Below are 24160 nucleotides of genomic sequence, written 5' to 3'. Positions count from 1 at the left end.
TTTTCAAGCTGCTGCTCTGCATCGATAAACACCTGACTTCACAATTGCAATGCTGACTGACAAACTCACCATTCACATGAGTTATGAACGATGGCTGCACTGAGATTTTTGCAATATTTCCATGAAAAATGATCACTCAGACAAAATGTGTGAAGTGACAGACAGTCCTTCGCTCATTCACATCCGTCAGCAACCGTGATGTTAATCGTTTTGGCCCCCATTGTCAAATCACACATGCAGAGAAAGTCTTCTTCCTGAAGGACACAGACAACTGCAGCTACTTTACATTTAAAGCTACAGACACTGTTCACAACAGTTATTTCCCAGAGGTTACTCAGTCATGGTAAAATGAACTCTACTCTTCACTTTTTGAGCCTCAAAATAAAAAAAGAAATTATGGTGACCTGTGAGACTTATAAAGGGGCACAGTATGAGACCTGTAACAGCTACATGGTGTTAGATTCTAGTTTAGCCATCAACTTGAGTTTATTCAATTTGTTTTTGTGACACACACTTTGAAGCAAATACCATTCTTCTCCAGCTGTGGCATATGTTTTGTCACATTTTCAGATAATAATAATAATAAAAAAAAAAACACCCACACAGCATCAAAAATAATTGGACCTCCTACCTCTCACCTACCCCGACCCAATCACCAGAGCTGTCAGCTGCAAAACGCTTATCATGGCGCAGATCATCCACTCCATGCTCACTTCACATTCATCCCCCTCCGGTTACGGATACAAGACCCAGTTTTGCAAAAAAAGGTCAAACAAAGGCCAATTTCCCTGCATGTGCACGAAAACTCGACAACATGCTGATATTACAGCCCTTCAGTGGATCTTCTTGTCCCTTATTAGGTGTTGTTGCAGGTGTTTTCCTGACAGCACTTGGTTCTTCTGTTATTATCGCAGATTAGTTAAAATACATCCGCACAGCTATGATATAACATCGTACTTTCTGCATGCTATCGACAGCCGTACTTACTTGTTTTAATGCAAAATATACGATGCGCTCATAAAATGTTGGGTGTAATTAAAGTTCAATCTTGCCCGTGTCACAGACATAGATTTAATTGTTTTCGCAAAATATTTTTAATTATGCAGTCGGTAATGCAAATCATTATAATAGCGCATTAAATATTAATCTGTGCTTGATTTGTAGAAACTGTTACATCACCAATTGATTGGTGTTGCCTTAGACTTTCTTATTTCTCTCTAATTAAAGTTAAAACACCAGCAGAATGTGCCTTAATGAGACCAGACACAGCGATAAACCATACAGCAGTTACACAGCAATGAAATTACATAACTGTAATATTTTTAATTAAGTAACACATTTAAGTACTTTCTTCCACCAGTGTTTATTGCTTTAATTTGGATAGCAGCGTGTTCATGTATCATTATTTGATAGCAGGGGGGGGAGAGAAATGTAACTTTGCCCTTTGCGGAAAAACTGCATCTGTTTTGCATTACAGCCCACATTTTGGCTGGTACAAAGTGAAAGAAATCTGTCCCTCAGCTTTAAATCAAAAGACCCTCCCTGAGATTTATTGCTATACAAGACCTCCTGGGGTTGTTTGTTTCATTTCATCTGTACTGCAGTCAAAGACACAGTCATGCCAACAGCCTTTCTCTCTGTGTGTGTGTGTGTGTGTGTGTTGCAGGCCTGGTAGCTGCTTGTCAGTGTGTTTATGTGTGTGTGTGTGTGTTATGGGGCTGTCAAGGTGTGTGATCCTGATGGGGTTTGCGGACAGAAACAGAGAATAGGGAAGGTTCACATAACTGTCACACTCGGCTTCCTACATGACAAAGACTGTCTAAGCTTCCCTCCCTTTGCTCTTACCCCCCTCCTGCCTCCTTTACCCTCCCTACTCTCCTCATTTTCCTCTTTTCTTCTCCGACGTCATCCTTCCTCTTTCCCTGTCCGAGGTCATTTCTCTCCCACCATTGCCGCCGGTCTCCGGCTCCGTTAGCGCTCCCCCCCCTTATCTCTGTCATCCCTTCACTTTCGTTCAATTTCTGCTTCACTCCATTCTTCTCTTTATCTCTCGGCTCCTCTCCTGAGTCCACTGCTTTGTTTCTCAACGTCTCCCTCCTCTTTCTTTCTTTTTTTTTTTTTTTCCCAGCACACAGGCAGCGGGTTTTTCTGTCATCAGCCTATCTCCATACGCATTCCTTTAGAGCACTCAGTCAAATAGTGAAATACAAGTGGGCAGCCTCTTGTCACTTGTTTTGATTCTTTCCCCCAGACATTCGCGTACATTCCATCGCAAGACTCAAGTCCCCGAAGCTGTCACTCAAATCCCCCACACACCTACTCGCTCACAGGCACACCGGTGCACATCATTTACAGGTTCTTTAAGATCTCACTTCGAAAACACACATGAAACATGCAAGCAAGCGTCCCAGGATCTCTCACGACTTCCAAATCGTTGAATTTGCATGTTGTCTTTGGTTCAAAGCCCTGTTAGTTCTAAGAGGAATAAAAATAATAAAAAATCTTTTCATAATCAAAGACAAACACAAAATAGCAGTTGGTCTGTTTTTTGGGGGGATTTCTGTTGATGAAGTTGGACTTTTCGTGCATCGCCTTTTATTTTTGTTCTTTTATTAACAGCAAACAACTAAAACCAATAATTCGCTGTTTGCGGGAGGATTTTTTTTTTCTCTCTACTTGGTGTATTTTTAGTTCAAATGAAACAAACGATTCAGGGATAGATAGAGGTTATATGTTGTGTATCGGGGGCTGGATGATGTGACCTAAAATCTGAATCAAGATAAATGAGCAGGTCGATAGCAGCACACATTGATGCATGCATGGATTATCTTCTTCACGCTGGCTAATATTTGAATGTATTACTAGTTATATACAGGCTTTAGGCTTACTGGAGGATTGAATTTCTCCTTTAAGTCCCACAAAACCTGGTGTAAAATCTCTATACGTGTTTCTTTTTAACAGTAATAAATCAGCAACGATGGATAATGTCCAAATAAGCAAAGTCTGGAGAAAAATACGAGTTAAACAATCACAAGCTCAGGTGATGTAATGTTAGTGTGAGTAAATCAGGAACAGCCCAGAACCTGTTAACCCGTGTAGAATATCTTATCCAAAAAGGGATATGATTCAGATTTGTGTTTGGTTTTGCAGACGTGTTGTAAATGAAAGAAAAAAACAACAAGTGTCTCAGTAAGGGCCACCAGAGCATCTTTAACGCTCCGTCAGATTGATTCTATAAGTCTCCAGAACGCTACAGAAGGGATAGAACACCTTACTTCTACAAGATATACCCTCATCCGGTCCAAAATCTCCCATAGGTGTTGAACTGGGTCTTGTGACTGTGCAGGGCCACAGCATGAGATTCGCCCCATTTTTATACTCAACAAACCATTAAGTCTGTAACCCCTCGTGCCCTGTGGACGGGAGCATCCGGACGGATCCCGCTACCATCAGGACAGACATGATTCTGCAATAGGATAAAGGTGATCCCTCAGAGCAACTGTGTATTGATTTGCGGTGACCTTTCCCTCTAAAGGGACAAGGGGACCCGAAACCGAAGCAGCAACTTGCCCTCCAGCAGCCCAACACAGCCGGCGGATCCCCTCACTGTAGGGATGAAGGGTTTGGGATTCTCCTTTAATTCATCGCCCGTCTCTACGTGACCTTCATGCGGCGCAGACATTCATCTTTCCAACTGACCTCTTCAAACCGAAAACAGACGGAACATTTTGAGATGAAACAAGCGGCCCACAACAGAAAGCGTTGTGTTGAGACCTCAGACAGACACCATAAGCATTATTGGTTGATGACAGATATTCAACTAATATTGTTTGATTTTTAATGCTGTCTTATGTAATATGAACCAATTTAGGTCGATAAGAGCTCCATTATTCTGGTCATTAGTTCAGCTGGTTTACCATCCAGCCCCACGACGCACATTGAAGTGCTATTGATGAATAAAATCCATAAGTTTAGGCCTGCAACTAATGATTTTTTTCATTATTACTTGTCAGTGCTTCTGTAAAATGTAAAGAACTTGTGAAAAATGAATCTCAAAGCTGATGCTTTACGCTGCATTTTTTTGTGCAGTTCAAATAATCCCACAACACGCACTTTGCTATCACACAAGACAGGAAATGCGGCAACTCCTCACAATAACGGAGCTTTAACTGGAGGAATGTTGAGCATTTTTTGTCGTAAATAGCTTTAAATTAATAATTATTTGCCAAAATAGTTGCTGATTTCTGCCAATCAGCGAATCTTTTCAGCTCCACATAATTTCCCTTTTGCATCCTGTATGAAGAGGCATAGGTTTTTACTAAACGGTGCTATCCTGCTTTTGGAATTTCACACTCTCGCAGCCACACTTCCTCACACACACATAAACAGACAAAAGGCGTCACTCCTTGCCAGACGTCAGCCGCCCGACCAACAACAGTCTCAACCCCCGGCAACAAAATCTTGTGCCAGGCTCGTTTTGATCCTCTGTCCTGCTTCACTGAGCTCGTGCGGACACGTGTACGCACACATGCACACGCACAGGCATACAAAACGAGCGGCGAGTGGCAGCGGCGTGTTCAGTGGCAATATTATTAATGGGGTGTGTCTGGGCTGTCGTAAACATCTCCCAACAGCACTCAGTGCAAACAGACGCGAGGCGACACCCCCGCATCTCTCTCCACTTAAGCAGCCTGTAGATTTCAGCTGAGCACCTCCGCCTGCCTGCAGCGACTCCACCGGTCCCCAATTCCTCCTCAGTCTCCTGTATCTCCTGACCGCAAACTGCTCTATAAATCCCGCCTGCATCCTCACAAGGATGCGAAGAACACTTCCTTCTCTCCTCCATCTTTTTTTTTTTTTTTTCCCCTGTCCCCCCTCCTTTTCTTTCCCTCCCTCACTCCATCTTCTCAGGGTGAAGGTTTGTCTTGATTAGGGGGACTCTGTTGGCTGGCTCTTTTATCACTCGCTGTGCAGAAAGGCGCAAACTGGCAGTGGGCAAATGAAAGCCCTCTATCTCCTTCTTATGCTCAACTCCCACCCTCCTCACCTCCTCGCCAGCCCTCGCTTTCTCCACCTTTGTTGTTCTTTCTCTTACTTACCTTTTTCATCTCATATTCTGTTTTTTTTCTTCCCTCCTCCTCCTCCTTCTGTGTGTTGTTTTTTTATTTTTTTCCCTCTCTCACATTTCCTGTCTGGGCCATTTCCTGCTCTGTCTTTCTATACGGTTCAGACTCATTGAGTTATTCACTCCCATCCCACTCTTCCTCGTGCAGACTGTGGGGGTGAATAGCTACTGAAGCCGGCGTGGATTCGGCGCCTGACTTTTCGTGTAGACAATAAATCAAGTAGTCATCAAACTGACCCACTCTACATACCAATGAGACCTGCTATCTCATCTTCACCATCATTAGTAATACCACAGCAGTTCCTCCTGCCTCATTTTGTCTTGTGCAGCGAAGAAAGCAGCAGATAATCTCCAGTGAACAAGGGTTGTACAGCGAGTAGGGAACGTGGGAGTGGGGTCTTTCTGAGGCTATGCTTTGATTGACAGAGAAATGGTATCAAAGTTAGCGTTTGGTCCCGAGTGGCGCCCTTACTAGCATTTATTTACTGTTTGTACATCTATTTGTGTGCCTGTCTCGGTAGAGGAAAAGAAAAAAGGCTGAGACAAATACACAAAGCACTAAAACATGCACATAAATGTACATCGCTGGGCAGGCGTGAGCGCGCATGCTCATTCGATGCCTGTAAAAAAAATAAAAACCTTCCAGTGACTAAGCTGAGTTAGGTGAGGGGTTAAATGTTTGATATATCCAATAAATGTGTTCTGCCAGCAGAAATTTTATGTCAAAGTCACCTTCAGAAGGCGTATATGTGCAGATGACATGTGACTAGAATACTGTAAAACTTGCAATAATGGCCGGAACCTTTTATTTACCTCCTCAGCGAAAGGGGGAACCAGACTTTTATTAGAGCCAGGACATAATTTCTTTTGGCAGGTCGTCAGCAGCCTTTAGTTCTGAAAGTGATATAATTTACTCCTTTATGTGTGAATGCATATCACTGCAGTGGATCCCATAACTGCTCCGGTGCTGCAACCGCTGCTGCTCGTACTTTTGCATGTATATAGGCCTATAATAACAAGGCACAGCAATCAATTACTGGATCAAAAACACAATTTATTATCGGAAATTCATCATTAGCTGTAGAACACAATGTAATTGGTCCCATAACCAAAAGTATCCGAACCTTGAAACAGAATGAAATAAGACCTCATTGACTCACTTACTGACGAACAGAAGGAATGCTGTTACGTAACCCGAGCCATTAACTTAGAAAATACTTAGAAATGAATCATGAAAATTGAATTGCTTTGATAATTAATTTTATAAAAATTCTAAAACCTGTTATCAGCATATAGAGCCAACTTTTCCAAGTTCCCACAGCTGCTACCAATACTGAAAAAAAAAAGAAGTAACTTTGCATACTACAGATATTGTCCAATGAACGTTTTAAATGTGTTTAAATACACAACCTGCAGTTCACCTGAAAACTCCCAGAATATTTGTCAGGTGACTGTTGGTCACAGCAGAATCAGTCATGGTTTTTTAGTTGTACCAAGAAGCAGAGAATTTTTTGATTTTTACACAATCTAGTCAGAACAAATGGTTTATTTTTTATAAACATTTAAAGAAATGTAGGATTAAGCGATTTTGAAAGAAATATCAGGATTTCAAGCTTGGATTTAGTTGATTTCATGCATAATTCATTAAAAGGCTGCTGGAAAGTTTCAAAACAGACAACTTGTTCTGTTGTTACAGTTTCTGAGTCTGATATATGGTGTCATGTTGGCTATTTTAAAAGGAATTAACGGATTACAAGCCACATCTTTACTTTTATCCTACATTGTTGCAGTGCTGCAGCTGCAGATGATTCCAGTGAGTTCATATCATTTTATCTCGTGACAGTTAATGTTCAGCATGAAACCCAACCAAGACAATATATTAGAGCTTTTAATAATGTGGTATTTAAATGCTTTTGACAAGCTTGCAGCGTACTGAAGTTACAGGTGTAGGAGAAGAAAGTTTAGGAGAAAACAATCTGAAATTCAACTCGCACATGTTTTCCATGCATGCCAAGCAGCGACCTTAGGTATTAAAAACTTCCTCCCCCTGAAAATCTAAAAGTCAAACGAGAATAGCACTACAGCACACACACACACAAACCTCAGCGCAAACACACTCTCACATGCATAAGCCCACAAATTCATGTAGTGCGAGAGCCTGAATACAATAACCCCCTGTGTGGGTCGTTAACTGTTGTCTGGCTGGCGGTGGATTTGTTTATATGCTTCATAACCGGGTTGCAGTTAGTCGAACTTGAGAGCATCGAGTCCAAAGTGTACTGACTGGACAGGGGTGTTAATAATAGATGACGGAGTAACTTTCGCCCCGCAGCATTATAAGTTCATGCAGTGGATCACGGTAACTACAGCATTTGATCTGTGAAGGAGTGTCTGCGTGCTATCATCCCAGTGTTTCTTTAATACATACATACATACATATATTTAAAAGTGTGTTCATGCTTTATTGTGCATACAGGCAGAATGTGTGTTTGTGTTGCACGAGGAAGCTCATTTTATACCATATGTATATACGGGGACACAGCTGCATGCACAAGCCTAAATGCGAGAGAGCCACTATTATGTGTGAGTGCGTTCTTCATCATAATTACGGGGATAAATCTTCTCACAGAGTCACATTACGGGGCCTCACCTGCCCATTGGGAACGGGGAAAAAAAAGAGCAGGTTCCCGCAAGGTCAGTTTATTTTAGGATGCGAAGACTATGTTTCAGAGTCGAGAACACAGTTATGTCAATTACGCTTAAGTACAGGTGAGGGTAAAGACATATTGGGGTTCTGGCTATAGTTAGGATGAGCGACAAGCGGAGTGAGCGAGCTTTTTATAGCGCTTTTCAAAAGAGCGTTACAGAGGAGGGAAAACAAACAGGGAGAAAAAAAACTTGAAAGTATAATTAAAACAAAGATTTAAAAGTGATCTTGCAAGATCAAGAAGAAAGCATTTTAAGTTGCTTTTCAAAAAACAAAAAAAATCCACAGGGAATGAATGAAAGGCAACACAAAAGGCCTCACAATAAAAACAAGTACCTTCAATGGCGAACGGCTTCCCCACGGTGAGCAGTTTGCAGTCTGCGTCGATGGAGACCTCAAAGTCCAACAGGGCTTTATCCATGATGAACGCATCCAGGGTAGGAGGATCTGTCCTTCACCACCAGCAACACACATGAACACACACACATCACAAGACACAAAGAGAAGCATTAATTAAAGACAGCTACTTTCATAAAAGACTTTTAAATCAGATTTGCTTTTTTTTTCTTCTTCTTCTTCTCCGGACCTGTTACGGGAACCCCGCATATGGAGCTGTCATCCCACTTTGTCATTTATATAGAGGATGAGATTAGCTGCATTTTAATACACTATGTAAACACATACATCATTACCTAAACCAACAGCCTCTGTGGCAGACCGATAAGGCATTATATACACACTGCAGGAGACTCCTACTCTTGCGGTATCGATCCAATTGACCCAAATTGACCCCTAATTACAGACTGTTCCTCTGTGTTTAGCCGCTGACAACAAATGGCAGCAGGCATTTTCTAGGATATGAAGCCTGGGACGCAGTTTCTGAATAACATACCTTCACACAAACACTGACGAAGACGACTGGTTGACTCATATTTGAATGCATACAAGCCTTAAACGCGTGCACTCGGAAAAAGCACACCCACATATAAGTCAGTCTAATGGGAAAAATAGTCGAGACTGATCAAATTACCCCAAACTTGTTGTTATTCAGGACGTCTGCAGCTAAACAAAAGGTTGACTTTACAAAGTCTTTGCTGTGCTGGCAAAGCAGGAAAGTCTGTTTTTCCTCTGTCTAGACCTGTCAAAACCGAGGCACAGGGAGAAAAGAGAGGATAGAGACTTCTTTTGGCACTAAAGAGGGTCGAAAGTTATCCGATGCATGGCCTTGGAATAAGAGCAGAGGGGGTGCACGCTGGTGCATCAAAGTGCACAGACACAACAGTGAGTTTTAAGCCTGTGTATAGGTATGTGCTTGAGCATGCATTATTTTCCTCTGAGCCTCTACATTTGTGTGCAGCTGCATGTGTAGCCCGCGGCGCTCTATCTCTCCAGGAGAAGGCTCAGGAGTTGTTTTTTTTTCCTTCCCTTCCCTTTTTCCCTTCTTCTCTAAGATTTGAGCGCAGTATTGGGGTCAGTAGTTCTGCCAACACAGTATTTTACAGCCTCACTCTCTGCACCGCTGTGACTTCCACTTCTGCTTCGCCTCGCACCCAAACAAACGCCGCCTTCATCTGCGCTGTTCTCATCCTCTTTTTCTGAACAAGCGCTTTGTATCTTCCCTCTTCTATCACAAAGTCAGCACATGCACTATCTCGGTATCTCTGCTGGTGCTCTCTGGTTGAGGCATTGTGTCGGGGAAGCGTGTGTGGTAGGAGCTGCTGTGTTTAGTGCAGTATGTGGCCGGGTAAGTCCGCCTGCTTTTCATGTCAAGTTTTAAACACCTAATACAAAAAATTTCAGTCCGAACTTCCCTTTTTTTTTTTTTCCTGTTATAAACCAATTTATTCCATCAAAAGATAAACTGCGTGGAGCGACGAGAGGCCTCATCAGCGTTTGTTTACATACACTCTGTGATCGCTCCTCTTCAACTCGAGATAAGTAGTAGTTAAAAAAATAGGATGATTAAGGATGTAATCATGAGGACATCTACAGGTGCAAAAAAAAAGAAAAAAGAAGAAAGCTGGAAGTCAGACACCGCTAACGTGAGGGATAAATATACCGTCGCTCACATCCTCCAGATGGAGAATAATCAGATGGAGAAGCTAAATCCAGAAGACAAAAACAGTTTGGGCTGCCAGAAAACCAAAGTGGGTTCATTCTCAACTGCTTAATTAAGACAGCTGGTATAGAAATAATGGATTGGGGAGATGTGGAGGAGTAGAGGGCGACGATTTTTTTAACATGTTCCAAGTCAATTTCATGTCTAAAATCGACATAAATGGATATAACAGTGGTGTGAACATGTGGTAATCTGTATTCGTACCACTCAGCCGGCTAACAGTTCAAACCAAAACTTGAAAAAGACACATTTAGTGACTCCATTTATGCTCCACAAAAGCTGGGGCAAACTTCCAGTACATAAACACTTCCCCCATCTTGGACTACTTTTATAACAAGGCTCTAAACCTTTATTTTCTCCACTTACTTTGCCCACTGCCTTGATTTTTAAGGTTTCACTTATTACTTTTAAAGCCCTTCATGGTCCGGCCCCTGAATATATATATATATATATATAATCGGAGCTGCTGTCCCTTTACCAACCACCTCACGTTCGCTCGCTGTTCCCACCTCAAAGACAAAAAGGGGACCAGGCGTTGGGGCTGCTCAGCTGTGCAGCAACCTGCCTGAGGAACTCCGGCTCGCTACGCCCGCAATCTTCTTCTAAAATCACTGTTTTTATATGGAAAGGCTTCCCCTTTAAAATTTTTTTTTTTTCCCCCAACCTTAAATTGCTCAATTTTCAGATTAAATTCACCTTTTTTGTTTTCCATATTTTATCCTTGGTGTTTTATTCATGCTTTTTAAATCATCCACTGTTTAAAGTTTTATCCCTCTTTTTTTTTCTTTTTGCCTGTTTATTCATTCATGAGACAATTTGTAATGCTGGTTTTGATAAGTGCCACACAAATAAACTTTATTATTGTTGTGATTATTTCAGTGAACCTTAACCGTCCCGAATTTCTGCTGCGTTGGCACGTACTGTTTTTGTTTCTCTTAAAATTCTTTGTGTTTTTTCGATACCTCCCGTTGTATCTCCTTTTTCATGTTTTAATGCATTATGTAAAGCACTTTTCACTTGCCTTTGTGGATTCAATGCGCTATAAAAATAAACTTGCCTTGCCTCCTTGCTTTCATCTGCTCACTGTCCCCATTCGACAACTCATTGAGCCATTCATCCACAGATTTCATTACATCAGTGTGTCCCTGACCCTTATTCGTTCCTACATTCTCATTTCAATAAAGAAAACGATTTCCGCTCATAAATTTTTTTTTGGCAATTTGGTAATGAAATTTATGTAATTCATCTGCTTTTACTTCTCTTGCGTTAAAAATGTGTCTGGGTAAGGAGAAGCTCGCGCTAATGCGGGGTGTAAATACATGCGGCTCGAGCAATGAGTATTCGTGCGTATCTCTGTCAGAAGCAATTCCAAAACAGTGTCTTCTCTATAATAAGAAAACATTGATAAATGGGTTAGACACAACATCACTGCAGGTGGAAAAAAAAAGGAAAAAAAAGGAGCCAAAATCAGCCCCGAAGCGGCACTTGCATTCACTTCAGCTCAAGTCTTTGCTGTTGAACTTAAAATTCAAAGTGAGTCGGTAGTATACGAGCAAAAATAACACATGCAAATTAAATTTTTCCTAAATATGTGGTAGTTTCTCTATTAGAATTAAGCCTGATGGCCGTGAATCTGCAGTGTATACTGATGTTGTCAGCCGACGCAATTGTTATGCACAGTACGCATGAGAAATAAGTGCGCAGAATACAGACAGCTAAAGATACAAGATGCAAACGTGACTGGATTCTTTAGGTCTGGGTTGCATTTTAATGAAGGTGATTTGGTGCATTTTTTTTACAAATGCATGTCGCATGCATGGAGGCGCTCGTGGCTTACTTTAACATGTGCACGCCCTCCGGGGTCGTGGGCTGGTTGAAGCGCCTCATGTAGTCGTGCATCTCCGGGAAGCTCTTCTTCATGTAGTCCTCGGCGCTGCTCTCCCTCACCGTCCCAAAACGGAAACCCAGGGAGGGATGGTGCAGCTGGGAGAGGGTGAGGATGGAGGTGATGAAGAAAGAGACAGAGAGATGGAGGGGAGGGAGGCGGACATCATGATGTGGCTCATGTCAAATTCACCGTAGCCCTGAACTCCCGCAAGGGTTTAGAGATACGGAAAGAGATAATCCTTCACAAATAATTCCGCTCTTTACTCATTAGCTCGTCCTTGTGCGAGATTAGGTTGTGTGTACATGTGTGGGGTTCGTGTGGCGCGCCGACGTTCGTGCAAGTTGCAAGTTGTGCGTCCTTGCGTGCGGCCCTGACCTTGTCGTCGTGAATCCCTGAAACTTGCTCGAAGGTCTTCTCCCCGACCATGACTGCAGCCAGGTTTGCGGTGTAGCTCGACAGCACCAGTAAGCAGAAGATGGCCCAGAGGTTCATGAGGAAGCGCCCCGTCCAGCATTTAGGAGTCTGCAGAGCGGAGACACGCGGAGTTTATTGTTTTGTCTAATTATTGGCACATAAAAATAATTAAACAGATCTGAAGGAGGCTAAAAATAGCAGATCCTCATCGATGCTATAAATATCTTGGCAACAAATGAAAAAACTGTCACGATGTCAAGACAGAAAGTGAAACAACAAACAAACATGGAGGAGATAATAAATAATACATAAGGGCAAAGGGTTAGAACAAATAAAAATAAATAAATGCTGACATAAACACAGAAGCTCCCCAGACACCTAATTTAACCCCCAACTAATCAGGTTAATCAAAACAGACCAAAAAACACAATAGATCTAATGCAAAAGATAAAATCTAACAACTGTGCGTCACATCAGAAACGTCTTTCCACGAAACCGTCCGCTTCGGGGACCGAATCACCCGAACGGTGTGATCATTTATTTATCCCACCAATTAAAACCCACTTAAGAGAAGAAAAAGAGATGAATTTCCAGTGTTTTAAAGGCTTGAGATTAATGAGACATTAATTATACAAACAAGGTTGTAACCCGTTATTACTAAAGGTGTTCGGAGCGTTTCCAGCTCTCAGCATAATTAGCTGGTGAACTGGAAAAGAGAGAAAGAGGGATCATAGAAGAGAAGAACCAATTCCTCAGTAATATTGTTTTGGGGAAGAAATACGATTGTATATGGATGTCCTCTTTGCACAAGATGTAATGATCAGGGCGCCTTTGGTTCACATGTCTTATCTATACAAGGTAATTCATTTCACATGGAGACTACAAATGATCCTTTACGGAAAAATGAGATAAACACCACATCTGCTTTCACATGAAGTGCGTCTGGATGCCTGTTGTTATGCGCGTCAGGCTTACGGTTCCATACGCAGCTGAAAACGATAACAAGAGCAGACGTAACGCACGAAATTGTGAGTAATTTAAGAAATAAGAGGCCCCTCGACTTCACAGCGAAGCAGACAGAAGCGGGCTTCCAACTCCTGAGGTGCTCGAGAAGCTGCGTCCGGCTGACTTTTTGTGCCGTTTCTAGCTGACTGGTTTTGAAACTTTTTGTAAAATAGGTCTCATTCAAAGTATGAATTTGATGGCTAAGCTGCATTTTCCTGGACAGAAAGTCGGTAGCCATCAAAGTTGATGGTGCATGTAGGGGGAAAAAAAATATAAAGTACTGTTCAACGTAAAGCTCGTCAAGTATGACTTGAAAAAGCGCTGACAGTTTGACAGCTCAGTCTATATACTTGTTTGTATTCTCAAATGTTTTCGCTTTTCATCAGGGGATAAAAAAAAAGGGAAAAGAAAAGAAGATGATGTGCTATCTTTTTGGCCGGGTTTGCTGGAGTCTAAAAAATCAAAACACATTAAGTGCAGGACGGGGATGCTAATGTCAGATTTAAACTCTGAGAGCATCCAGGACCAGCCTCCTGCTCAGTGGGGAAAACCCACACAGCATATGTGCTAGTTGTGAATGGAAGCGTGATGCTCCTTGGCCTTGGAAGTAATGCTCAATTACTGCTGTGTATAGTAGCCAGATGCTAAGGATAACAGCACGTGCTCGAGCAGCTTTCTGGAAACCTCACACCTCTGCTCGACAGAACGGTGGAAAACAGTCAAAAAATCGTTTTAGTTACTAAATCAAATATTAAAAACTGACCTCTTCAACAATCCGTTTAGATGCCCCTGCCTTCCTCCCTTCCCCGATGCCTGAATAAACATCCCCGCTTGGCTCTGACCCAACGCACGGAGGTTCATAGTGTTGCTCAAGGACATTTAAACAGGTCACAAGGCTGCTAATGAACACAACCTGTTAACTGACATATTGCCAGTCGCAGGGATCAAACCCGCGACCTTTCACTCACGGGAAGGTCTTTCTAATCACTTGGCCTCCGTCCCTTTCGAAGTCATTTGCCTCCTTTAGGGACAAAGTGTGATTACGCATTCCAAGAAATATTGCTGCGCAGTCACTAAGAGGACAGAAATAATGGAAAATTTGACCATGAGTTATCATAACGCTGCGTTGTGTAACAGTGCGGCGCTTGTACACGAAAGCAAAGAGTTGTTTTTCATCCGCGCTGTGGTCGGCTTTGTGCACCAGTGTGACTGTGGGTGTGACGCAATCTGTCAAATGTGACATGTTTATGAAGAATGCCGCCGCCGCGAAGATACATTTAATATCTTTACGTTTTTATACCAAACAAATGACGGGGAAATAGGATGATTTTTTAACTCTGAAGGGAAGGAGATTGTTTATCAAGTGGTGAGACAAATTTGCCTAACTCAGAGGACTTCTCCGCCATCCGTCTTCAGCAGTCACATTCCTCTCTCGCGCCCTCCTCTCTTCGCCCTACGTCACCCTCCATGTGCCGCCTCTCGTCTCCGCTTCCCCACTTACCCTCTCGACCCCCGTCTTTCCCTCAGCCGTCCTATTACCGTCCTTTGAAACCCATTCCCCAATTCGCCCTCTCACCTTCCCACCTCCCTCCGTTGTCTACCCCCCCCACTCTTCGCTTTCTTATCTTCAACTTTGCCTACACTGGGGAGTTAACCTCGGCTCGCTCCCTCTTTTACCACCTTCATCCATCCCCATCATCCTCACTGTAGCTCCCTGAGTCTCGCTTGCCCTTTCCCCCCCTCCTTTCCCTCCCTGTATGTGCATCATCCTCGCTGCACCTTTCCACTTCATCACTGCCGAGCTTCTTAACCTCCCCCCTATCCGTCTTCCCTCCTCTCTGGCCATCTCTATCATCTTTCTGCACCTTCCTTCCTCTCCCACCTTCCGGCTCGCCCTTGCTGTTTGTGTACTCTATCGCCCTTTCCCTCCCCTTTCTATTTCTATTTGGCGCCCTACCTCGTAAGCGATGGCTATCTATCACAGACAGGGAGAGCCGCTTTACCTTGGTGGCGACGGTGCGTCCGAACAATATGGCGTAGCAGAGGTTGAGGGCGGAGGAGTAGGAGAACACACGCAGCCTGTTCCTGCCGTGCGGCGTCATGCCGAAGGGGCTGTTCCACTCGTACAGGGTGAGGAAGAGCGCCGTGAGATGCAGCGTGACGAAGATGCCCACCCACATGGACCAGTGCAGGGGCCACATGAAGGCCCCGATGGGAGCGGCGGTGTCCCGGCTGCGAACCTGGCAGGTCACAAACAAACAAAGAAAGAAACTTGACACAGCTGATTGCTAATCTGCACATGCATTTGCATTTGGTGTAAACTGTGATTATAATTCTCCCTCCAGTCTGCAGCGTCTTGTTAGCGAACTTCTCTTACGCACTCCTAGGCATAATTAGTTTTTTAAGAAATGCATACATTGTTTTTATTCTGTGCTATTCATCATTTTGTTGGGGCAAGAAATCACTTTTTTTCCCCCCTTTATCGAATGATGGAGTTCTCATTTTCAAATGGATTGTCAGATCATATTATGCATTGCGGTTTGTCAGCCACAGAGGGAGATGTTAACAAATCGTCGAATAGCAACAGCAGCCTGTTTGAGGAACTCGGCTACGACGGCCTCACGAAATGCCTCTCAGACTCATTATACAGTCCTAAACTGCCTCTCATTTTAAACTTTCATAATTACCGTGCCCACTGAAAACTCTACAAACTAATTACGCCTCAATTAATGATCTTCCTGACCCTCACCAGAAGACCCGGGTGACGAGGGCAGAACGAAGCAGCTGCGCGCGATATCAGCAAATCACACTGAAGCAGCGTCAGGGAGGGAGATTGACAAATCAAAGTAACGCTGAAGACTGCAGTGCTGTCACTGAGTCACAGTGCGGGGTATATTTTCAGGACATGCCCCGTGTCTCCTGCAGTCATGAAAATGCAAAGTCGAGAACTCCGACAAACTAATGATGACTTGAAGCGGACCGTACCAGAATGCCCAGGCTGGTGGAGTAGAAGGGCGAGGTGAAATCTATGACTCTGCTCCTGGCAGAGTTGATGGAAAAAGAGGTCACGGCCATGTCAGCGGTTCCACTCAGGAGGTCCCCGACGAGTCCCGTCCAGCGTCCCGTCCCGCTCAAAGCCCCGTACTTCCCGTCTCCAACAATGTAAAGGTCAAAGGTGAAGCCCATGTCTTCGGCCAGCTTCTCCAGCAGGTCGATGCAGTAGCCGTAGCAGCACTTTCTCAGGTCCTCCGGCAGGTCTGAGAGGGGAAGAAGCCATAATAATGATGTGAAATGTATGTAAATTCATATGCGTGCTCGGGAAGTGGAGGGACTGCAGCTGTGGGAATTTGTCCACAACTGACTTTAGATCGTGAAAAATGTTGATGGATCCTCGCAGGACACTTCGGCTTGAACATTTTTAACGACCCTGGCACCCAGACTAGGACTGCATTTATTCTCATTAAATCCTGGCAAAAAAAAAACTTAACAACCCCTGAACTACAAATAAAAAAAAGAGTAAAGCTGGCAAGATGAAGCAGGGATGCCAAATTATCCATTTTACACTTCTTGACATTTTTGATTTTTCTGGCAAACCTTTTTTTTGCAATCTCAGTTAATTGAAATTAGCCAATTGCTCTTGCTTGGCAAAAAGTCTGCACAAGTTCCACCCAAAAACCGACATATTTTGCACCGTATTTAAAGGGGACACAACCTCTTTTTTTTTTCACAAATAACCCTACAGTTCTTTAATCATGAGCCACTAAATCAAAATTTCCTTAATTTCCTTGATTCCTGCACCATCTTGGGATCAAACGCCAACTTCTGTTCGTCTTCTTCCAGTTTCAGTCTGCTGATTCAAATAAAAGAAAGTTAGAATGACTTTTATTTTACTGCTATGCTGCGGACTCTGCGTATAGTTGCCCATTAATCCCCTTAGTCAAAGAAATATAGTACCTGGTACATCTCTGACACAGTATCCTTGTTCTCTTATTGATTTAATGTCTTTCATACTCTTCATTCATAAAACGGAGATGTAGCTGTAGAGCTGAGCCCTTGACATCGTACCTGATGTATTTTTGAACTAGACTGACCAGCTATGATCCCACATTGATTACTCTTCAAAAATCCACTTCAGGTTTGAGGAGGTGCAGCAGAGACGTGGTCAGTCACGTACCACTGAGATCTGAGAAAGCAGATCTAAGTGTTTACACAGGAGAGGCTGGGAGTTTAGGTGAATTAGAAGTCATGGATGTCCTACTGCGGGTTATGTTTTCTGACTGGTGCTACAGGAGTTTTAACGGCACTGAAACACGGGATTCTACGGATAATCGTCAAAACAACACTCACCGTTGCCCTCCCAGTCCGTTGTTGTACTGTTTGGGTTGTGCAGCTGGTTGAAGAGGCCCTGTATGATGTCGGACCTGTTGGTTCTGGGATCCAGACAGAGCTGACCAGCCGGACACAATCCGTCCTCATCCACCTCCCGCGTGAAGACAAACGGGTGCTCCACCAGCGTCACCACCCTGAGGCGGTGTCCCTCAACGGACATCCCGGGCCTCCAGCGACCCCCGGCGCTGCTGTCCCCCTGGCCGTCCCCTCCCCTCACCCCGGCTCCGAGGCCTTGCCCCTGGCTGCTCCCGAGCCCTCCCACCAGTCCCAGGACGCCCCCCTCCAGCTCCAGTCGGCCTCGGGTCCACTGGCCGACAGTAACCCAGGCCGGCTGCCCCAGAGCGCCTCTCTTCAGGCTCCACACGTGGAACAGCTGCGAGGAGAGGACCCGAGAGACGCTGGCGTCCACCTGGATCAGGCCTGTGGCCCCGGTGAAGGAAGTGTTGGAGAGAAACCTCAAGGGAAAGAGAAAAAAAGAGCAGACAATAAGGGAGAGACAACAAATCTGAGAACGGTGCTGCAGCTTAGAAATCTAGGCTGCTATAATAAACACTAAAATAGCCACATGAAAAAAAAGCAGTTAAAAAGTTACAAACGCTGGTGCAATGCATGGGCAGTCTGGTCGGGAGCTTTAGCAAGGCTAGTCTCAAATGGGCAATTGCAACTCCCAGAAAGTCATAATTAAAAGTTAATGCAGTGCAGTGAGGGTCTCCTCCTATCTGGCAGTTCATACAGACAGTCATTGCTATTCGTCTCACTCGCCTGGTGGCCCAGCATTGGTCTTTACGGTGGAATACATTAGGAAGAGCAATCCCCGTTCGCACATAAATCTGCCCTGGCCTCTTGAACCAAGCAAGGATTGTTAGCTCATGTCTTAGCGTTCCATCATGCGGACGTCGTCAGGTGATGTGTCAGCGTGAAGCCATACAAGTACTGTTTGAACATGTCTTGATTAGCGAGGGGGATTGTCGGGAGGTCATTGTAAATCATAGGGGTGGTTGTTTAAATGTTAAAGTATGCAGGGATCACTGCATTCGGTATGGTTGTTGAACCGTGCGGAGACTGTTGATGATGTCTGGGTCAAGGCTGGAAATGGAGAGTTTTTCTTCCCGATAATGGAAAAGGGTGGTTGAGCTGGAGCCCTTTCTCAGAACAAGAAGAAAAAATAAAAAAGCTTCCCCCTCGTGCTCTTTCCTCTGTTCTCTCTTTTTTTCCCTCTTTCTCTCATTTCCAAGTTATATGCATGAACTGATGAGCTTAGATAGCAGCGGCTGCCGGAGAACTTTCCACATTAAATATGGGATACGAGAAGGATAATGAAAAGACTAAATTGATCATGTGGGTCATAAACCTTTCCCTTTAAGCCTGGCCTGAACTAAACCCGTCTGCACTGTGCACAGGATGACACAACAGGTGAATGTACGTCAGGTTTTTATGTGTTGTGCACTTGTGCATCGCTGCCCTATAGCTTCACGCCGTGATTTACTTCCACGCTAGTCGAGAGAAGCTGATTAAAAACGCCTCTGATTTGAAAGGCATTCCCATCGCGGCCCACATTAACTTATGTTTCCTCATCAGCAGCTCCCTCTGTCTCTGTGACCATAAAGCGGAAGTGCTAGCCTTGCCTTGAGCTGAAATCACTCATGGTTAATAGCACGGCTGAATCATCATATCCAACAGACAGCAGATTCATCAACCCACTCCAGACTCATGCGGTAATAGCTACGGCTGGCCACAAAGAGAAATTAAGCGTACAGTGAGCTTCACTTTACATCTCTTATCTAAGCAGAAAAGTGCCAAAGCCTCCTCCCGTCTCATTGTTTGTGACATGTTTGGATCCGTGCCCGAAGATAAGATACGAGTAACGCGGCGATAAGGGGGCGGGGTGGGGGAAAGTGCGGCACACTTTCAAGCGGTGCCACCTTTTAGTTATGGGTCCTGCGGGTTTGTTGTGTTGCATCGGGGGCCGGAGGCTGCACTTAAAGAATGACTGTGGACGTCGAAGCAGGTTGATAAGTCTGCCAGCGGTGTCAGAGAGGGATGGCTTCCTCTCACTAACACCTGGCCCTCGGTTTACACGCTCAGAGTAAATGTCAGCAGAGTGGCCGGTAAATGATGACTCTATAAAAGAGACCCAGGCATGTGTCTTAGTCTCTTATCACTCCATCTCCTTTAGTTTGGGGAGGAAAGTTTACTCCCTCCGTCTTTTTTTTTTCTTTCTTTTCCGTCTGTCTGTCGGGGATGATACGCGGCTTGCTTGTTTCAATGGTTTTAATCTCTTCGGGGGGAGATGGAATCAGCGTGGCAGCTGTGTCGAGTGAGATGGCACTGACTGGCAGATCTCACTCCGATAACAACAAACCCTCTATCTGCTCCCCTCCCTCCTTGTCCCCTTTTCTCCGCCCTCACATCCTTTACCATACAAGGTTTTTCCTTCCTTTTTCCTTTGACTTTATTCCTACTTTTCCTTTAGCTGTTTCCTCCTTCCTCTGGCTTTCATCTATCTGTTTCGTCTTTGACCACCTTCTTCTGGCTCTCTAATGTATTTTTGGGAATAAGCATCCAGGGAGTTTCTGATTCTGGACATTTGGAAGAACAACATCAAAAGTGGGCAGTTGCTCGTATGTTTTTTTTTCTTTACTCCGGTTTCATCCTCATTGCACCACTGCTTTGAATCTGTAACAGTAATATTCTGCTTTCCCCCCCTCCCTCTCCTTCATACCTTCCTTACTTGCTGATATCTCCAGACATCCCCTCTCCCTGCCTGCCTTCCTCGCTCTGTCCCTTGGGCATTGAGCTGTTAATTGCCTTTTCCATGTGGAAGTCTCTCACTTCCTTCAGCTTTGTTAGAGCTCTCCAGAGCAATGGCGTGTCTGGCTGTTGCAGGGGAGGGATAAGAATCGGGGAGTACACTGGAGAGCGAGGAGTCGAACAGCAAAAGGTTTGAATGGTGCGATAGAACGACCCCTTTTTATCGGTCTCTCGCAGGCCACGAACAAAGGTCACTGACACCGTATTGGGGAGACTCTATTATAAGTCGTCTGTTCTGATAGTCTAGACTATGTCCTAATTGGACTTCCACAGAAAGACGGACTTTCTCTCGTGTCTTTATGAAGTTTAAAAACCTTACTTCGTTTGGTGTTAAAAGTACGACATTTGAGTCTACGGCCATGTAAAGCTCTGCTTAGACTCAGCGGCACTTTCCTAAAATGAGCATTCTGATATGCTCACAATAATAACGTTAACATAATGTTAATTTAGTAGGTATAATATTCATCAATCTTAGTTTAGCACTAAGCCCTAGAAACTCATCTCTATGTATCAAAGTTACATATTTAGTTTTTATCCAGGAAAATAATCCCTTTACGCCTTAAAATGGCTTCGATGTAACTTTGCATCTCCATTAAGAAAATGCATCTAAGCACACCAGCTCACCGACGGCTCAGCTCAAACGCTGCAAAGATACTCTGCACCAGTGGTCCCCAACCACCGGGTCATGGACCAGTACCAGGCCGTGGGTCGTTTGGTACTGGGCCGCACAGAAAGACTGACAACGTTGTGTTGGTTTATTTTAATATCGGGGGACTCTGCGGTTGTTTTATTTTGAAAAATGACTAATTATTCTTCACGTCACTTCCGCCTGTGCTTGTTCACCACATTTGACTCTGTCGGTTTTCATGTTCGGCCGTTAAACGGACCAGTCAATCTAACCGCGGATAAAATGAACTAAAAAAACAAACTTGGCAGGGGGGCTTCTTTGAAAAGAGACTCGATGCTGAGACAGAAGAAAAAGTAAATACATCGTTAGCAATAAAAAGTAATTTTATTCGTTTATGACATTTTTTCATTCTCATAGTTTAATCATAGCTGGACTTGCTTGAGTTTCTTTTCAATTTTCAATTCAGTTCAATTCAATTTTATTTGTATAGCGCATATTTACAACAACAGTCATCTCATAGCGCTTAACAAAGGCAGAGACAGAAACACCCAACAATCCAAAACATCTGGATTCCCTATAAGCTTCAGCAGTTCTTGAGGATGTTTCATCTCTCATCCAAGAGGTCTCATCAGTTCTGACTGGATAAGAGGTGAAGAAGAAACTCAAACAAGTCCAGTTGCTACGATTAAACTATGAGAATAACCATGACCTGGATGACTGAGAATCTTCACAGACATGACACTTTTTTGGGAGTAAAAACGATTATTATTTGTTATGTGCGTGAAAACCGGTCCGTAGAAAATTGTCTAGCTTGTCCGTGGTGCAAAAAAGGTTGGGGATCTCTGCTCTACGCTACACAATGGCAAGTTGTAGCTGCATTTGAGTTGGAAGCTGATTCTGAAGAGACAGAATGATTCAGATTTCTTAGGTTTGTTACGCATAAAACCCCAGAAATCTGAATCCATGTGTTTGAGACTGGCATTCATACAATGCAGCTTCAGTGTGGAAATGCTCAGCCATGGTGTTAACTACGCATTTTGCTCATGACATATCTTCCCGCATATTAAAAAAAAAACACCATATGGATATGTTAACAAGCCTCCCAAACTTGATTTTCACCAGAGGGGGTCTTTAAGATTCACTAATTATCCCTAGAACACAGTGCAATTGAGGGTTATTAATTTGCAGATCGTAAACCCGAGTACAACAGCGAGTTTAATAAATTACGTTTCTGACCTGATGATGGCACCAGATTGAATTTTAATGGATCACCAAAGATGTTCCTTCAGAGGAAATAGAACATTTCATGGCAGTAGGTGTCAACATCATTCGCTACAGGAGAAGCGAACCGATTACCTCTGGGAACCATGAACGTCTGTGCAAAAGTTTAAATCCATCAAAATAATTCAGTGTTAAACAAAGCGTTGGACAGACTGACAGACAGACTTTGCATGTTTAAAAAATAGCAAGTTATTCACGCTAATCCCAATAAAGTTGTTTTTTTTAACTGGAACACAATGAATGTCCTACAACGTCGCTTTGTAACACGCCTCTCACTCCGCTTGTTTCAGCCTCTGGCCCGCCGTGCCCAATGGTTCTGGCATCCCAGCGCTCAACTAAAACTGCAGAGGAAAAAGAGAGAGCACAGCAAGAATCCAGCTTGTGATTATGTGGGTGTTGTTGATGATCACTCTCAGCTGGCAGGCACCGTGTGTGCTCAATATTTGCTGTGGGCCCATCTCCGACTGCAAATCCTTCTCTCACCAGTACCACATGACCACCCAAGTTGGCTGCACGCTGTTTTATCCATTGTGCAATTTGAGGAATATCCATGTCAACTGGCAGAGCAAAAATATTTAAGTGAGTTTATAGCACGGGGCTCCAGTGAATCACGCAGCATCAGCCACACATGGCTTAAGAGGGTTTCTAAAGTATGTGAGTGTGACGGGTATTTTCCTGTGTCCAAACCTGAGGATTAACATTTTTTTTTTCTGATTTAAGTGAAAACATTTAAGGTTTAATATGCACTTCGTTATGTTTTTTTTTTCCTTCCCCCAGCGCATGTGTATTTATTATCTCAGCCTACACCTTGACAGTCTCGTAAAAGCTGTCAGAGGCCTTTAAAAAAAATTTAAAATAAAAAAAAAACGCCGCAGGGATTGAAGCGGTGGCACCGGCAAAGAGAAACACACAAAACCCTGTAGTGTCAGTCTGCGAATCTGTATGCCATAAAGACCTCTTCCCCCACCTCCGGTATGACAGTGCTATTCAGAAGTTGCCACCCCCACGGTGCAGAGGACAGACAAGGGCAGCAACCGGAGCGTACAGTACCACAAGTGGAGCCAGCAGCTCCTCGCGAAAAATGCCAAAGTGTCACTCAGCAAGCTAACGAGCTTACAGACATTTAGTGGCGTGACCAGAGGAATTTCATTGCAGTTTGTCAGCGTCTTCCATACATCATTTGATTTAAATGTCCCAGAATTTTAGGTGCTCGGGTGTCATTTTAAAAAAAAAAGAGACACTTAAGTTGGACTAGTGGCTGCAGGGGGTTTTAAAAAAGTATTTAAGGCCAAGTCCAGACCTGACATGAACCGCCGCGAGTTCTTCATCACCTGAAGCAATGTATTTAATTTTTTGGAGGAACTTTCCGCCTTATCCGCACTGCTTAAGTTTTCTTGGACAAATTTCTATCAACTGCAGGGTACTGGAACTGACCCCGTCCCCAGTGCATGGAAAGTGACAGACGAAAACATGTTTAAAAGCTACTTTCTACGAATAAATAGCTCATATGTAAATGTTGACTCTGAGGTCTGGGGATTATCCAGCAGCAGGATTCTAGAAAAAAAGAAAAAAAATGGTATTAAATGTTTTAAAGAACCCTTTGGGTGAAAATCAAGTTTTTTTTATAAACCTTGTTAACATGCCCATATGGTGTCTTTTATATGCTGGAGGACACATCAGGAGCTAAATAAGAACCCAATGCCACGGCTGAGCGTTTCCACTTTGGAACTGCAGCGTACTGATGACAGTCTGAAAAACACAGATTCAGCCTCCAAGCGTTTCATGCAGCTCCA

The 24160-nt window shown here is 43.7% G+C and overlaps 1 protein-coding gene across 1 annotated transcript in view; it reads right to left on the bottom strand.

The window, feature by feature from the left end:
• Positions 1-8168: 8168 nt before the first annotated feature.
• LOC103373183 (glutamate receptor ionotropic, NMDA 3B-like) overlaps positions 8169-24160 on the bottom strand; it is a gene marked incomplete at its 3' end in the record, with an annotated part of 74744 nt that continues 58752 nt past the window's right edge. The window contains exons 3-8 of the mRNA XM_008303016.1: positions 17606-18102; positions 16244-16515; positions 15262-15498; positions 12215-12361; positions 11789-11934; positions 8169-8284 (exon numbers count right to left, since the gene is read on the bottom strand). Of these exons, the coding sequence (XP_008301238.1) occupies positions 8169-8284; positions 11789-11934; positions 12215-12361; positions 15262-15498; positions 16244-16515; positions 17606-18102 (1415 nt within the window). The remainder of the gene's footprint in view (positions 8285-11788; positions 11935-12214; positions 12362-15261; positions 15499-16243; positions 16516-17605; positions 18103-24160) is intronic.

The sequence above is a fragment of the Stegastes partitus genome, unplaced genomic scaffold (genome assembly GCF_000690725.1).
Source record: "Stegastes partitus isolate 25-593 unplaced genomic scaffold, Stegastes_partitus-1.0.2 Scaffold1919, whole genome shotgun sequence".
Classification (NCBI taxonomy): Eukaryota; Metazoa; Chordata; class Actinopteri; family Pomacentridae; genus Stegastes; species Stegastes partitus.
This window is presented reverse-complemented; position numbering and strand designations above follow the sequence as displayed.